Genomic DNA, 14835 nt, shown 5'->3' on the forward strand with positions numbered 1-14835 from the left:
GGGATTACCTTGGCAGTAGATACAGTAGCAGCTGGGAGCCGTGGTACGAGCACAGGTACTCATACACCAAGCCCCGCGGCAGCCACTGCACCCATCCCCGTACCGGTACTCCAGCCTGTGGAGTCGGGCCCCTGGGACGCTGGCCAGCAGCTGCTGCACCAAGCACCAGCACCAGCACAAATTCCTCCCCGTCATCACCCCCGAAATTATCTTCCTCCTGCTCGTCCTCAACTGGCCTCATTGCACTTCACTTCTTCACTCTCCGTCATTGCTACTTCCTCTTCGACTGGTTGAGCATCTTGACATTTGTCCTTCAATTCACCGCGGTCGTTTCTGCCTCTTAATCCTATTTCTTCGAACCCATTGACACGCGTCGTTATCTGCTAGGGTCTCAGCGCATTTCTCCTTGGTAGGTCGCTCCCATTGTTCGAATCGAATTCCCCGTGCACAAACGCCCGCGATGCCTTCAGGATGCCCCTGGAGCAGACAGGCGCGAGAAGCATCTGCTTCTCCCGACGGCTTCCATCAGCTGCGCGCGCAAGTTGCCCCGGGCCCTGAAGGCCAACGAAGCTGCTGTCCACTCGTGGCTCCTGGCCGTTTGCCTGCGTTACTCCTCCCTGAGACGGCCTCAACAGCTAACCAATCGCGCAGACTCTCGTGCCTTCTTACCATTCTTTATTAAACTTCCTTCGGCCGCTCCTTATACATCAATATGGGTAAGAATCTCTCTTTCTTTCAGCTCTGCATGGCCATGCGTGTCCCGTCCACAAGCACGAGGAGGGGGCAGGAGGCATTCTGGACGTGCCACGAGGCACTTCACCACGGCAGCGGGCTTGGGCAACACAAAAGCATTGGCGCCTCCATTTTCCCACACACCACCAGATTTCGCGTCTTGCTCTCCGTAACCACATTCGTTGCTCGCCATCTACTGTTTCTTGGGTCGCTTTTTTGGGCAAAATCAACATTTCCGTTGCTTCAAGTACAAATTCCTTATATCCGACTTTCGTAATCCGACATGACTTTCGATCTGGTACACCATGTCAAATCGCGGGCTCGCAGCCTCCAGCTCGACAAGACTGCTCTGACGCCGGCAATGATTGCTTTGGAGCAAGTTGCAGCTCAGGCTCAAGCAACGAAGCGACTGAGCGGGTTGTCAACCGTGCAAAATGCTTCTGTCCAGTTCTCGGTCCCTGCTTGTGTCCCAGCAGCCATTCGCCGCTACCGCAGCATGCTGGAGGTCGACGAACCACCCAGAATTGGACCATGGGACCCTATGTCTTACGATGAGCTATACTCAAGCCCTATACAGCCTGCCCTGGGATCGGATGGCGAGCCAAGCTCTGACCAGTCGACGAGATCATGCTCTTGGAATACAAACCCACCGACCTCGGTTGGAAGCCAAGAATCTGATTTCTCCAGTCAGCAGCTTACGCCCAGCCCTCCTGCCTCGTCACCATGCATAGTCAATATCACAGAACATTAAAAAACGCAGAGGCTAACGTTTGTCTATTTAGCTTCCAACGGTGCCGATTCACCACAGGGCGTTGCCTCGCCACCTCCTGGTACGTTCTTCTGCGTCCCATTGCCCCATCTACCAACACAGCAATGTTTCTAACGAGTACAATAGCCGTCTCCCCAGCTGCTGTTTCTGACAACAAGAACATTGTTCGAAGAAAGCTGACCGGCTATGTTGGATTTGCCAACCTTCCCAACCAGTGGCACCGTAAGAGTGTGCGAAAGGGCTTCAACTTCAATGTGATGGTTGTTGGCGAGTCCGGTCTGGGCAAGTCGACTCTGGTCAACACTCTGTTCAACACCTCCTTGTACCCTCCCAAGGAGCGCAAGGCGCCCAGCCTGGACATTATTCCCAAGACTGTTACCATCCAGTCCATCAGCGCCGATATTGAGGAGGCCGGTGTTCGTCTGCGCCTGACCGTTGTTGACACCCCCGGCTTTGGCGACTTCGTTAACAACGATGAGTCTTGGCGCCCCATTGTCGACAACATTGAGCAGCGTTTCGATGCCTACCTCGATGCTGAGAACAAGGTCAACCGAATGAACATTGTTGACAACCGAATTCACGCCTGTGTCTTCTTCATCCAGCCCACTGGCCACTCCCTCAAGCCTCTGGACATTGAGGTTATGCGACGCCTCCACACCAAGGTCAACTTGATCCCTGTCATTGCCAAGTCCGACACCCTGACGGACGAGGAGATTGTCAGCTTCAAGGCCCGAGTGAGTCACTCCCTTTTCGGCGTTTATAATGATTGGGTTTGCTAACCAGTGTGTTTCTAGATCTTGGCCGACATCAAGCACCACGGCATCCAGATTTTCGAGGGTCCCCGATATGAGCTCGACGACGAGGAGACGATTGCCGAGAACAACGAGATCATGTCCAAGGTTCCTTTCGCCGTTGTTGGTGCCACCAACGAGATCAAGACCGCCGACGGCCGCAAGGTCCGCGGACGTGAGTACCCTTGGGGTATCATTGAGGTCGACAACGAGGAGCACTGCGACTTTGTCAAGCTCCGCCAGATGCTCATCCGCACACACATGGAGGAGCTCAAGGAGCACACCAACAACAACCTGTATGAGAACTACAGAACCGACAAGCTGCTTGCTATGGGTGTTTCCCAAGATCCTAGTGTCTTCAAGGAGGTCAACCCTGCTGTCAAGCAAGAGGAGGAGCGTGCCCTGCACGAGCAGAAGCTTGCCAAGATGGAGGCCGAGATGAAGATGGTCTTCCAACAGAAGGTGGCGGAGAAGGAGAGCAAGCTCAAGCAGTCAGAAGAGGAGCTCTACGCACGCCACCGGGAGATGAAGGAGCAACTCGATCGCCAGCGCCTGGAGCTCGAGGACAAGAAGCAGCGCGTCGAGAGCGGGCGGCCGATAGAGAAGGAAGGCAAGCGAAAGGGATTCTCACTGCGATAAACGGCCAGTGGTCCCGCCGCCCGATCGATCTCGAGTTGCGAATTGCTTTCCTGCACGATCAATATCAGAATATCCATGATGTCCATACAATATCTGCTCGACGCCTTTCCTTTTCTCTTTTCGATTCTTTGTCTTTTTTTTGTCGCCGCCTTCTCGTCACTTTATTTTAATCATAAACTCGTATAATCGCCGCCAAGAAAAGTTTTGTCTTCCAGAAGGGTGGGCAAGGAAAGAACTTTGTTATGAAAACTGGTCATGCAGCATGGAGAAAGTGCAGGACTATGAAGCATTGCAAAACTTTGACTTGGTATGGTGGTCGCGGCCGGATAGGGCTGAGGCTGCTCCTCTCGAGGGCAGCGTCTAATTACTTGCCAGGGTCTTATGGGACTGGGCAGGCAGGGCGATGTTCTGGAGGGAGAGAAAGTCGCCAGTTAATATCAGGTTGTCCCCTGCCTTTGGAGCAGTTGTTGGGAGGGTTGGGGCCGCCGTGCGAAAAGTCACTCATTATTCATTCCCTACACGATCGTCACACTTACGCTTTCCTTTGAAATCTATGTCGGGCAAGATATGGCCGAAAATACCCTGCGTCTCCGGTCTTTTTCTCTCAGCACGCCTTTCGGATAGCTCTTTGATACCTGTCTGGATGGAGCAGCGGACTGCGGATTTGAATTTGACTGGAGCAAATGGATGGCTGGAGGAGGGTTGAAACCGCAACTGTTGTATTTTAAGTCGTGTGATTGACGTCTCAACACATGATGGTATGTCTAGGCTTGTTTGTCGTATTTCCTAGCTAGTTTTGATTTTACAGTCTCTATTTTCCTTTTTCAAAAAACAACTTGAACATGGTGCGCGCGTGAATCGAAATTACAATGCTAGACTCTGTTTCGGCCGCCTGGCTGGATGCTGCAGCTATCGTATAGTATATAATATCGTACACTTAATGTATATCCATTGAAAACCAAGCATTCCTTTAGCATGTAAATGCCATGAACTGGGCTATGAACTGCTTGCCTGCGCTCAATGGGGCACAACTCATGCTGGCATGGCTCATCCTCATTATGGCAGTGGCGCAGGGTATAGGTGATCGCCTCGGTGCCGTTTTCCATCACATACGATAGAGAAGAGGTGTCTCCATCATGCTCGTTGATAGCCCATTGACAAGATGCAAGTATAAAGTTTCAAGAGCAAAAAATGAGAGAAGGGTGTGTAATTTTTTTCTTTCTTGTTTGACGGTTCCTTGGTCCTACTGGACCAATAGTTTAGTTTGGTCTCAGTAATTTCCCTTCATTAAAACCTCCTGCTTTTTCGTTTCGTTTTACCAAATTTTTTTTCTTGATTGTTTTCTTTTCTTTCTTCATATATCGTTTATAATTCGATTTCAACGCCCCGTATCGTATCATATACCATCGGCGAAATTTCACCTCCGCTTCGCATTCCTCAGCAAAAACGCACCCACCACACCCGCAGCAATACCAATGCCGCTAACAATGGCGACGCCCAGAAGGCCTTCCTTGGCGACCTTGTCGTCGATGAGCTGGCGCAGGTCGGTGGCCTGGAGGTTGGCGGGCTCCTTCTCGAGGAGGAGGTCGTTGTAGCGGCGGGCCTCGCCGTAGTTGCCGAGCTTGTAGTTGCCGAGGGCGAGGTAGTAGAGGCACTCGCGGCGGCGCTCGGGGGAGACGCGGAAGATGTCGGAGAGGAGGCGGACGCCGAGTTGCTGGTCGTTGCGGTTGTTTGACTTGACGAGGCCCTGTTTATTTGGGAAGGTCGCTTTTTGTGAGTTTTTGTTCATTTCTTTATGTAGATGAGAGGGTTTGTTTGAAGGGGGAGGAGGAGGATTTGCGAACCCAGGCGTAGTTGAATTTGGTCTGGACGCCGACCATTTCGCCTTCTTTTTCGAACTGGGCGCGCAGGACGCTGAGCTCTGAAGGGTTCAGAGGCCTGTTGTGGTTATGGTGTTAGTTTTAGCTGCGAGTGTATCGTACGATGCGAAATCGGAGAGGAGAAGAGAGGGACGAACGTCTCTGCGTCGAGGGCGTCTGTCATTTTTGAAGAGGCGATTAGTTAGCTATGCTGTAATTCTGAGATGGGCTTTGCTGCGCGATGGTTTTGGAAAAGAGGCTGGAATTGCAGCTGTTTGCGCCGAGGAAAGAGACAGGAGCGTCATCTTACAGGGGAGTTCTGTAACCATTTTCGGCGGTTTCGAGGGAACTTTTGTATGACGACGGCGCAAAAGAGTCGGTTTTAGCTCAGGAATAGCGACGAACGTTCGAGAGAGAGAGAGGGTGGCGCAAGGGAAGAAGAGAGTCAATGTCCCTCTGAGTAGGAATCCGACAGAAGGAGGGAGAATCGAGTGAGGAGGGAGGGGGCGAAGAAAGACGAGAGATATAGAGCAGCAGGGGAGAGAGAACAGCTAGAAGAAGAGCTGATCGAGTTGCTGGCGTAAGGATGATTGCTTGGTCTCGTGAGTTTGCCAATGCGGCTTGGCTTGGCCTCATGGTAAAACAAGCTTGTGCCGAGGAGTGTGGCTGGTGGGGGGAGCGTTGCGGGTGTGGCTGAGCTGGAATGACGTTGCGGGTTCGGAGGGGTGTGGCTTGTTGACGGCGACGGGGGTTGGTCGTCCCGGGCGACAGATTTTAGAGAGCTTCGTTATTTAGCATTTGGACATTGTAACATTCGCTCGCTGATTCGCCAACTACCTTAATCCTCTGCCTCTATACGCAACCGGAACACAAGTAAGAGATAAAAAGAAATAGCTTCCAAGCCATTCAACAACCGTCACAATGCTTCTCGCTGAGGATCCAGCCACTGTAAGTTGTTTGCCCAGAAACACAAAAACAATTGCACCCAACAGCTGACTGACCGACTCGCCCGCAGCTCATCCACCACACCATCAACAACTTCAACATCCAGCCCGACAAGCTCGCCGTCAGTCGCATCGCCGAATCCCTCTCCACACTACAACAAGCCCGCGAGCTGCACGTCCGCGACTCCGACTCGACGCTCAAGCGCCTCGCGCGCCAGCTCAACACCATCAACGCCCAGCACGACGAGCTCCTGTCCTCCCACTCGTCCGCCGACCACGCGTCCACCATTGCCCGCCTCGACACGCACAAGTTCCGCGTCGCAAAGGCCGCCTCCGACGCCGAGATGGAGGCCGAGCGCCTGGCCCAGCAGGCCGCCGACCTGGCCGCCCGGCTGCAGGAGCTGGAGCTCCAGGGCGTCGACGGCTCCGAGGAGGGCCGCAGGCGGGATCCCGTTGATGACGAGGTGCTACTGCGGCTCAAGGTGTATCGTAGCTTGGGCATTGAGATTGAGCGCGATGAAAAGGATGGCGAGTGGGCGCGCGCGGTGGTGCGGAATGATAGGAAGGGCGATGTGCATGTGGTGAACATGGACAAGAAGTTTTCGCGCTACTTTTACGCCAATTACTTTTGGCAGACGCTGTGATTGGGGGATAGGGGAGGCTTTTGATTTTTGAAGTTTTTTGGATTTGGGAAAGATACCATTCATTGTTTATGAGGAGTTGGAAAAGTGCTGGTTTGGACACGGCGTTGAATACTTGTTACACGAGACATCATCATTGGAGATGTGATACAACATGCGGGATCGAGGGTTGTCACATATTGAAGATTACCATGTATTAATCTCATCATATTAGTCTTATCATGGCTAAGTGAATACTAAGAAGAGAAAATAAAAAGAGCAGAAGCAAGTCAAACTTGAGAGCATAATTTACAAAATCAATCGCATGCCAAGTCCTTCCCAGCCTGTAAACGCCAAATCGCATATCCGTTCAAACCCATCCATACCTTTCATAAAGAACGCATTTGACCCAAAATTTCCACCAGTAAGAAAATAAATGACAGGCTACTCATCTGCCGTCATGAAACCTTGGACCTTTGATCCCGGGGCCAATTTTGTAGTCCAATTTTTCCGTTTCCCATATTCGTCATATCGTTACTATTTGCTGCAATCCAACATCTGCCGTGCCAGAACCTGCGGTTAAAGGAGGTTCCTCTTGATTGATTTGGAAGACATTGTCATGGGAAAGTAGCTGTCAGTCTGGTTGGAGCCAGGCATCCCCAGGCGCGGAGCCGAAGGTGCCCGAGCCTTGGAGCTGTTGGGAGAAGCCGTCGACACCATCCTCTTCTCGGGGCTACGAGCGCGGCCCTTCATCATGAGAAACCCGCCGTCTGTCGCGCCAGTCGGGCCCCCGGACAAGGTGCGCCGGTGATTGCGATCATGCAGCCGGTCGGGAAGCTCGGAGCGCGAGTTGATGGTTGTCCAAGCTTCGTCGTCGTCGCCCAGCCGCCATCCGCCGACGCCTTCAAAATCTCTCTCTGCGCCGACGCTGGGAATGAGGCCAAGCCCAATGTCGCTGGCGGGAGTCGCGGATCCGGCCGAGTAGACGGAGGAACTTGGTCTGCGGCGGCGATGCCTCTTGAGCAAGGTGGACGAAGCCGAAGGGCTGACGCTGTTGTTGCGACTATGGACAGACGACGAGGATGACGGAGTTCTCGGAGGTCGCAGGTGAGCCTTTGTAGCGCTCTCGGTGAGATGGGACAGGGATTGCGACACCAGGGAGAGCGCAATGTCGAGGTAGACGACGAAGACGCGGAAGATGAGGACGGAGAAGGCGAATGTGGTGGTGATGCCGGCGAAGATGGCCAGAGGGATGGTGGTGACGATGAGGAAGGGCACGATGCAGGCGTAGATGGGATTGAGGAGCGCCATGGGGATGCGAGATTTCAAGCAGAAAAGTTGATGGATCATGACATGGCTTGTGGCTGATGCTGGTTGAGTTGTTGTTGTTGATGGCGATGATGATGATGATGATGATGGTGTTGATGAAGAAGAAGAAGGATGAGTTGTAGTAGCAAGTAAGTGAGTAAGTGGAGAGAATTGGTGGTTTTCTGAACTGCTTTAGTATCGAAGGAGCACGCGACACGCCAGTACAAAATTAATTGTTGAAGTCAGAATAGAGATGTATACTAGCAGTTTATCAAATTGGAAAAAGAGGCTTAAGACGAGACAAGAAACGAGACAAGAAAGGACAAATCTCAATCGAGGCGGATTGTATAGTCGCACGAAGCAACACAAGGTTTGGGGGCGACGGAACGTTAGAACGAGACAAGGAATGGAGACGATGAACGACAGGGCGGCACGGAGCAATTAAGTAGTGGGTCAGCGATAAGAGGAGCAGGGAATCTAGTTTTAAAACATAACAAGGTCCAGAACAAGAGAGACTCGGTTAGATGAATGAATTGGTGGCGGATGGTTTTTTGGGTGTGGGAGGAGGCGTCAAGGTGTGCTTTTGGGAATCCGGGAGCAAGATTTGCGTGCGGATGGATTACTGATTTGGTATTTCTAGGTATCTAGGGGCCCTCGAGTATCACATGTTTTTTTTTCTTCTTTCTCTGTATGGCCGGATGCTACTGGCCGGAACCGGGGTATTTTATTTTTATTTTATAGAGTGGATAGAAGCCTATATAGGTAGGTGCTTTAAACGTCAAATGATTATTACAGAGCAATACAGAGAATGTTACTCAAGGCAGCACGCAGCACCGAGGAGATGCATGAGGCACCTGCAACAAGCTAACAAGGTACTACAAGCCAGCTAATCAAAAGGATCCATCCAACCTCTTAATCTATCATGATTCAATCGCCAGTGCGGGGAAGCGCGCCATGCCGCGGCGTGGCTGCTTGGTGCTTATTCAGGGGAGGGTGCGAAGCTTTTCGGCGGATAAGCAGCTAACGAGGCATATCTAAAACTCGGGGATTCTTTCATGAACATGGGGATGATGATGTGAGATTTGTGAGAATGTTTTGCTGCCTCATCACCGCTGGCTTATACGGGCATATCGATACATAACAGCAAACGATAAGAGACGAGACAAGGCTGAACGATGAGATGAGATGAGATTAGATGAGATTTGCGGCCAGAGTGGATCGCCGGCAGACGGCTATGAATCCCCGCTTTCTCCACCCATTTTCACCATCTGGAAAGTGGTTCACGGTTTGATGATTTAGTGGTACATTCAACACATGCATCTCGGCTCTGCTGCTGTTGTCTCAGCTCAGCCAGCCAACCAACCAACCAACCAAACTCATTCACTAAACCAGTCATCTATTGAGACACAGACACAAGACAAACAGCATCATTGATTAAACAGCCTGAGCCTTGTTTGTTGTTTTCTCGATTCAAAACACAACCCCCCAGCAAATCTCACCCATCAGAATCTCATTTTCACGCCTGTTGATATCAAACTCACAACCATGTGTCAACACCACCAAAACCAACCCTCCGATGACGCCAACTCTCAACCTCCACCAGACACACCAGTCTACAATGATCCCTTCCCCTGGCATCTCGGCGCCTTTGACGCCCACTGCCATCCAACCGACACAATGTCCTCTATCGCCTCTCTCGCCACTCTCAACACCCGCGTCCTCACCATCATGGCCACTCGCTCCCAAGACCAGCAACTCGTCGCAGATGTAGCCTCTGAACACGGCATCACAGATGCAACATCAATCTCGGCATCATCCTCAGACACCGACTCAGCCCGCAAAGGATGCAAAGTCGTTCCCTCGTTTGGATGGCATCCCTGGTTCTCCTACCAGCTATACGACGACTCCATCCCCAATCCCACATTCAACCCTCACAACACCGAGGATCCCAATAAATCTACTGAACAAGATGCCAAAATCGCTCACTACAAGGCCGTTCTCTCTCCCACTCCCCAAGACCAATCCTTCCTCTCTTCTCTCCCTACTCCAACCCCTTTATCGTCCCTCATATCATCCACTCGCCAATACCTCACTTCTTTCCCTCTCGCGCTAGTTGGAGAAATCGGCCTCGACAAGGGCTTTCGTCTCCCGCAACAGCGTCTCCCAGACGACGATTCCTCTCGAGATGAGAGTCTCACCCCCGGCGGACGCGAAGGCCGACTCCTCAGCCCCTTTCGAGTGCAAATGCAGCACCAGCAAGCCATCATGCAGGCACAACTACGATTAGCAGGTGAAATGGGCAGAGCCGTCAGCGTGCACGGCGTACAGGCTCACGGCGTTTTATACGACACAATAGCAGCCTGCTGGAAAGGCCACGAGAAAAAGGTCCTATCTCGAAGAGAGAAAAAAAGAATTGCCCCTGGCGCCGAAGAAAGTTCCTCCTCAGACGACGACTCCAAAAATGATGACAGCACAGAAGAGATAACCAAGAAGAAGAAGAAGAAAGTCGGCGGCAAACCTTTCCCGCCGCGGATATGCCTTCACTCGTACAGCGGCAGCGCCGACATGCTCAAGCAGTGGTTCCACCCGGCCGTCCCCTCCACCGTCTTCGTCTCCTTCTCCACGGCCGTCAACATGAGCACCGACGGCGGCAAGACCAAGCTCGCCGCTGTCGTGCGCGCCGTGCCGGACGACAGGATCCTCGTGGAGAGCGACCTGCACGTGGCGGGCGGCGAGGCGGAGGCGCTGCTCGAGGACATGTATCGGCTGGTGTGCGAGATTAAGGGGTGGGATTTGGAGCATGGGGTTGCCACGATAGGGGCCAACTTTGAGAGGTTTATACTCGGATAGACGGCATTCTTTTCTTCCCCTTACATCCGATGGCAGTCAATGGTATATTTATTTGTCTTATATCTGTCTCACTGCGCAGGGGTGCTATCAACATTTAGAAACAGCGTCAATTAGGTGTATTTTGATAAAATTAACATGAGAAACCGCGTCATCTATTGCATGCTTGTTTGATCCTGTCCTTCAGGTAGTGTATAACGCCATTCTAACCAGTGTGGATATTATTGTTTGTTTGTTTTTCGTTGCGTTTTTTTTTTTAAATGATTAAAATTATTACTGTAGGGACTCCTTTTCGGATTCACATCCCCATCCCAAACGCACTCGTATCCAGAAAAAGAAGGGGGTGGTAGGGGTGAATCAACAGCCGCCAGGCCTCTTTTCGTCATATCTCTCTTCCACCTCGTCGTATGCCGGGGGACTCACATCTTCGGTGAACCTTGGCGGCTGCGACTGCTCTCTGGGCACCCTGGTCTCCTGAACAGCAACCAGGTCGCTGATGACAGAGGCTGCCTCCTGGAAAGATGCGAGCTCGTCCTCCATCGAGGTATCCTCTTCGTGGATTAGCATGGCTGTCTTTTCATTGAGCTCGATTCGTTTGGTCTGGAAAAGGTCTCGGATGCTACAAAAGAAATTTGTGGTGCGTTGGTGGGCGCCGTTTCGACGAGCTTGTCTTTCGATGCGGCGCTGGGTGCGAGTTTCACGGCGGCAAGCCCGGTTGCTGTGGTTCTTCGCGCGGCGGCTGTGCATTCGTTGACGGATGGATCGGAGTGCAAAGAAGAGGGCCAGGTGGAAGGTGAAGATGATTGCGAATAGGGGAAAGTAGGTGACGTTCTGTTTAGCAAATGGTTAGGTTCCATCATATTCGAGTTGAATCTTGGCAAAAAGGGAGCTCAGGGGATTTATGGGCTTGCAAGAAAATCAGACTACTTACCCTTCGAGAGCGAGTTGGTGTCAGTCGTGTAGAGCTGGAGTCGGTATCGTCTCGGTCTCGGTAGTAGAAGAAGCGCTGTCCTCCCTCGCCGTCCACCTGCATGCTCACCACGACATCGGTCTCCTTATGGTTAGGGTGAGGGTGGTTAGGTCGTCGATGGTGGGTGCCATGCCCATGATCATGATGACGATGATGATGATCACACTCGACAGGGATTCCAAGCACGGAGCCCAGCCAGTGCTCCATGGTGCCCCGAAGAGTAGAAGATGCAAGTTTGGCGGTCTGGTAAAATGTCTGAAAGTTGAACGCCGGTGTTGGAGGCTTGATGCCCAGCTTGTCCAATACTTTTCGCTGCTTGGTCTTGATGTGTTCTCCGAGTTCGCGCATCTGAGTCTCTATCGAAATGATGTCTCCAATGTCCGCCTTGGTTTCGTCATCGACGTCTGATAAGCCGGTGAGCGTCTTGATCCTCTCCAGCACCCTCTCCTTGTCGAGCCGGGTAGGCGCGTGGCCCTCGGTTGTGTAGACGAGTGAATCTCCTCCCACATCGTAGACCTTGACGGGAGTTCGTTGTCTAAAGCTCGTCATAAAAGATGTCTCGGGGATAGTCTCTCCGTCCAGTGAGATGATTGTCACCGTCAGATCCTGGTCCCAAGGCACTCGTCGTACGTGCTCCTTGCAAGTAAAATTCCAGCTCGCGGTGACGGTGTGCCCGTCCTGGGAGGCGAAAGTCCCTTGGCCGGTGCCGTTGTCATCCTGAGATAGGAGGAATCCGTCGATCCTCACATTAGCTTGGCTGCAAGCCTCTGAGGACTCCTGGATGTCAAGATTGAATACCTTTTCCCGTGGAGATAGTGTGAGCTCATTGTCATGACACTGGAACAGGATAATTCTTCTTACCAGAGTTTGATCGACCTTCTTTGCGTCTGCGGAACCGCTGGTGTCTACAGCAACGGCAACGGAAAAGGCAGATTCAGTCGGGACACCTGTTCAAGTGGCGAGAGAGAAGCGAGTCAGTAATAGGCATCGATGATTGAATGTTTGCATTCTGTCCGGATAGAGTACCCCCCAATTCAGGGCAAGCAAGCAGACTCTAGCCACCCCAACTCGACCACCTCAGTTTGCCTCTCTTGTTCCGATTTTGTCTCCCTCCACCACCAGCACAATACAATTAATCATGACACTCACCTCGTGATGATACCGGCAAAGGCCTCGTCAACACAGCCGTTGGCGCCAATAGTAGCGTCGCCGCCTTGCTAAGACCACGCATTGTGGATTCCAGGCAACAATTATCGACGCCGTTTGTGTACTACAAACAAACCACCAACTAAAACGATCAAACAACGATCAAGAAAAAAAAAAACAAAATCGCAATGCCAAGAGTAAAAAAAGAATAAGCTTAATAAAGAAGCCTAGAATTACTCCGCAACAATATGAAGTAAAAAGATGGTATGACCCGAGGAGACGCGCGTCCAAGTACGAAAGCTTTAGAAGACGAGGGAGGGGGAGAGGGAGAGGAAGAAGTGAGAGAAGGGAGGTTTTTTTTTTTTTTCGGGACACCTCTTCCTTCTGCCTTAATTGAGGCTGCATTACAACGGCTACACGAGACTAATGCTGCCCGTACGAGCACACTGCGAGCGCCTTACTTGAAGAAGCAATCCAGACGCTCCATCCATACAAAGCATTACACGTATTGGGACTGGCATTCCGGGGCCAGAAACAATTGATCTCTCCCTTGGAACGAGGCGCAGCGAGGGATGAGTTGATTTGAGGGCTTACGGGGGACTGGCTTTGCCTACGGGCGGAGGTCAGGCGGCCTAGGCGGTTCTTTACTGGGGACTTGTAGGCAGTTAGCCGCCTTGGGTAGTTGTGCTGGGTGCCAAAGCTACAGTGGGATGGGCCTGTAAGCACCTTATGTGATCTGTGTAGTATGAGATTGCCCGTCAGCCATTCGTCTAGTTGATTGTTTACTAAAACAATATCCATACTTGATCATCTTGACTGCCGACAGATCAGGTATGTATCCTTACCTGGTCGTCAATTCATTCAAGCAGAATGATTACGGAATCCTCATCTCCTTCTGGGTACGGTGTACAGTACATACGATACGACTCAGTCAGTTCACGTTGGCAGGGGCTGTTTTGCAGCTGAGAATGGAGACCCAACTAGGTCTCAAAACAACGCCATCCTGCGAATGCTCTCCATACCGACTCATTACCTTGCTTCCGCTCATGTAACCAAAAGGACCCAAAGGTGCATCTAGTCTGCATATTCCGTAATCTGGCCGTTGGCAGATGATGGCATCAAGTTGTTCCGCCTCTCCCTTTTCGGCCAACCTCCGTGACGCCCTTTTTTTTTCACAGGCCATCCCATCGGCGCTCTCCCTCGGCCGTACGAGCATTACGAGATGTTAGTTGCAAAGGAGAACTAGGCCCAAAGACCCAGGAAGAGGCGAGACTCGCTCTCAAGAGGGACTTCACAGGCGGAACTGTTATGCTACTCTAAAGCGGCTTGGCTTCGTATGGCGACGATCGAGAATCCGGTCCTGCGCGCCTTTATTGGACCCGGCCCCGTCGACCAGAGGCCAATCAGCTGAGCTGAAATCCGAGTCTCCCAATCTCGTATCGTCAGCGAGTTTCATAGAAAGAGAGGATAAAGGGCCTGTGCCTGTGCCTGTTTGTCTATTCTCGCTCTTACTGTCAAATGCTGCAGAAACCGCCTCTGCTGCGCCGCATCGACGAAACAAGTTCCCAGTTCCATCCCGGCTCGCCCGACAAGCCGTTAGCCGATGAACCCACCGGTTTCCTCTTGTTTGGTTGGCAAAAAATGATTTACGGAAAGCATGTGCCGCCGAGGGGGCGTCTGTGCGTCTGATCTCCTCCTTACAGCAAACCCCTTTGCGCCGGCCAGTGATAGGCGAGACGATGCGCAGTTCTGACGCGAGGATGGCATCAAGCGGCCGAAAGTAACACATTCAACTGAGCTAAACAGGTGGCGGCAAGCCAGACGCAAAATGGCCTGCTTTAGACAAGCACTACCTGCGATGCGACTCGATTCGATACGATGCGAGGCGATAGGCTATTGCTTGGCCTCGCCATCCTCCCTGCTCGCTTCGTGATCCGCGTTCTCGACTGCTGCCAGATGCAGCTGCCAGGTTCAAGCTGCAGTTTTTAGTATCACGTAGCCGAATGCCAAGGCACGGGCAGACAAACAAGCTTCTTCCCAAGACCGATCTGGCGTGGCGCGCAGCACCCTTACTCAGGAGCTTATACGAGGTGTCATCTCTGCCTGGATCCACAGGGCTAATGGTTTGGTCCAGAGGGCTCTTGTTTGATCAGGATCAAGTTGAGTGGCATAGCTGTGTCGCTAGCACGGCGGTTGCGGAGTACACCGTC

General features: G+C 52.1%; 7 protein-coding genes across 7 annotated transcripts; 4 read left to right on the top strand and 3 right to left on the bottom strand.

Moving 5' to 3' along the window:
* Positions 1–1015: 1015 nt before the first annotated feature.
* Positions 1016–2931, top strand: V8C40DRAFT_270126 (Septin-domain-containing protein; the record flags this gene model as incomplete). Its single annotated transcript, XM_083220159.1, has 4 exons — positions 1016–1418; positions 1515–1562; positions 1628–2235; positions 2296–2931. 4 exons carry the CDS (start codon positions 1016–1018, stop codon positions 2929–2931), a joined length of 1695 nt encoding a protein of 564 aa, XP_083068731.1.
* A 762-nt stretch (positions 2932–3693) lies between these two features.
* V8C40DRAFT_256118 (mitochondria fission 1 protein) lies at positions 3694–5386 on the bottom strand. The gene is made up of 4 exons (XM_083218206.1): positions 5101–5386; positions 4949–4967; positions 4776–4869; positions 3694–4678 (listed from the first exon to the last, which is right to left on the bottom strand). Exons 1-4 carry the CDS (start codon positions 5117–5119, stop codon positions 4349–4351), a joined length of 462 nt encoding a protein of 153 aa, XP_083068732.1. The 5' UTR covers positions 5120–5386; the 3' UTR covers positions 3694–4348.
* Positions 5387–5711: 325 nt separating this feature from the next.
* V8C40DRAFT_283222 (kinetochore-associated Ndc80 complex subunit SPC24) lies at positions 5712–6776 on the top strand (the record flags this gene model as incomplete). The annotated part of the gene is made up of 2 exons (XM_083221911.1): positions 5712–5738; positions 5806–6776. The coding sequence occupies 2 exons, from the start codon at positions 5712–5714 to the stop codon at positions 6376–6378; spliced, it is 600 nt and encodes a 199-aa protein (XP_083068733.1). The 3' UTR covers positions 6379–6776.
* On the bottom strand, positions 6568–8061 carry V8C40DRAFT_256122 (uncharacterized protein). The gene has a single exon (XM_083218207.1). The coding sequence runs from the start codon at positions 7702–7704 to the stop codon at positions 6934–6936; it is 771 nt and encodes a 256-aa protein (XP_083068734.1). The 5' UTR covers positions 7705–8061; the 3' UTR covers positions 6568–6933.
* A 146-nt stretch (positions 8062–8207) lies between these two features.
* V8C40DRAFT_256123 (uncharacterized protein) lies at positions 8208–8607 on the top strand. Its single transcript, XM_083218208.1, has one exon. The coding sequence runs from the start codon at positions 8328–8330 to the stop codon at positions 8550–8552; it is 225 nt and encodes a 74-aa protein (XP_083068735.1). The 5' UTR covers positions 8208–8327; the 3' UTR covers positions 8553–8607.
* Positions 8608–8661: 54 nt separating this feature from the next.
* Positions 8662–10758, top strand: V8C40DRAFT_114463 (TatD family). The gene has a single exon (XM_083210840.1). It carries the CDS (start codon positions 9208–9210, stop codon positions 10510–10512), a length of 1305 nt encoding a protein of 434 aa, XP_083068736.1. The 5' UTR covers positions 8662–9207; the 3' UTR covers positions 10513–10758.
* V8C40DRAFT_256126 (uncharacterized protein) lies at positions 10540–13177 on the bottom strand. The gene is made up of 4 exons (XM_083218209.1): positions 12629–13177; positions 12341–12426; positions 11441–12277; positions 10540–11340 (listed from the first exon to the last, which is right to left on the bottom strand). Exons 1-4 carry the CDS (start codon positions 12708–12710, stop codon positions 10867–10869), a joined length of 1479 nt encoding a protein of 492 aa, XP_083068737.1. The 5' UTR covers positions 12711–13177; the 3' UTR covers positions 10540–10866.
* Between the last annotated feature and the right edge of the window lie 1658 nt (positions 13178–14835).

This window comes from Trichoderma camerunense (assembly GCF_050948025.1).
Source record: "Trichoderma camerunense strain CBS 138272 chromosome Unknown V8C40scaffold_21, whole genome shotgun sequence".
NCBI lineage: Eukaryota > Fungi > Ascomycota > Sordariomycetes > Hypocreales > Hypocreaceae > Trichoderma > Trichoderma camerunense.

Excerpts from the sequence above, each read along its gene's own strand:
- V8C40DRAFT_256118 (XM_083218206.1), bottom strand. Across the intron at positions 4,679-4,775 it reads CCAAATTCAACTACGCCTGG|GGCCTCGTCAAGTCAAACAA; the intron begins GTTCGCAAATCC and ends CCAAATAAACAG.
- V8C40DRAFT_256122 (XM_083218207.1), bottom strand. The coding sequence starts at position 7,704 with ATGATCCATCAACTTTTCTGCTTGAAATCTCGCATCCCCATGGCGCTC.
- V8C40DRAFT_256123 (XM_083218208.1), top strand. The coding sequence starts at position 8,328 with ATGTTTTTTTTTCTTCTTTCTCTGTATGGCCGGATGCTACTGGCCGGA.
- V8C40DRAFT_114463 (XM_083210840.1), top strand. The coding sequence starts at position 9,208 with ATGTGTCAACACCACCAAAACCAACCCTCCGATGACGCCAACTCTCAA.
- V8C40DRAFT_256126 (XM_083218209.1), bottom strand. The coding sequence starts at position 12,710 with ATGCGTGGTCTTAGCAAGGCGGCGACGCTACTATTGGCGCCAACGGCT. Across the intron at positions 12,427-12,628 it reads TTTGCCGGTATCATCACGAG|GTGTCCCGACTGAATCTGCC; the intron begins GTGAGTGTCATG and ends CCACTTGAACAG. Across the intron at positions 11,341-11,440 it reads CACCAACTCGCTCTCGAAGG|AACGTCACCTACTTTCCCCT; the intron begins GTAAGTAGTCTG and ends TTTGCTAAACAG.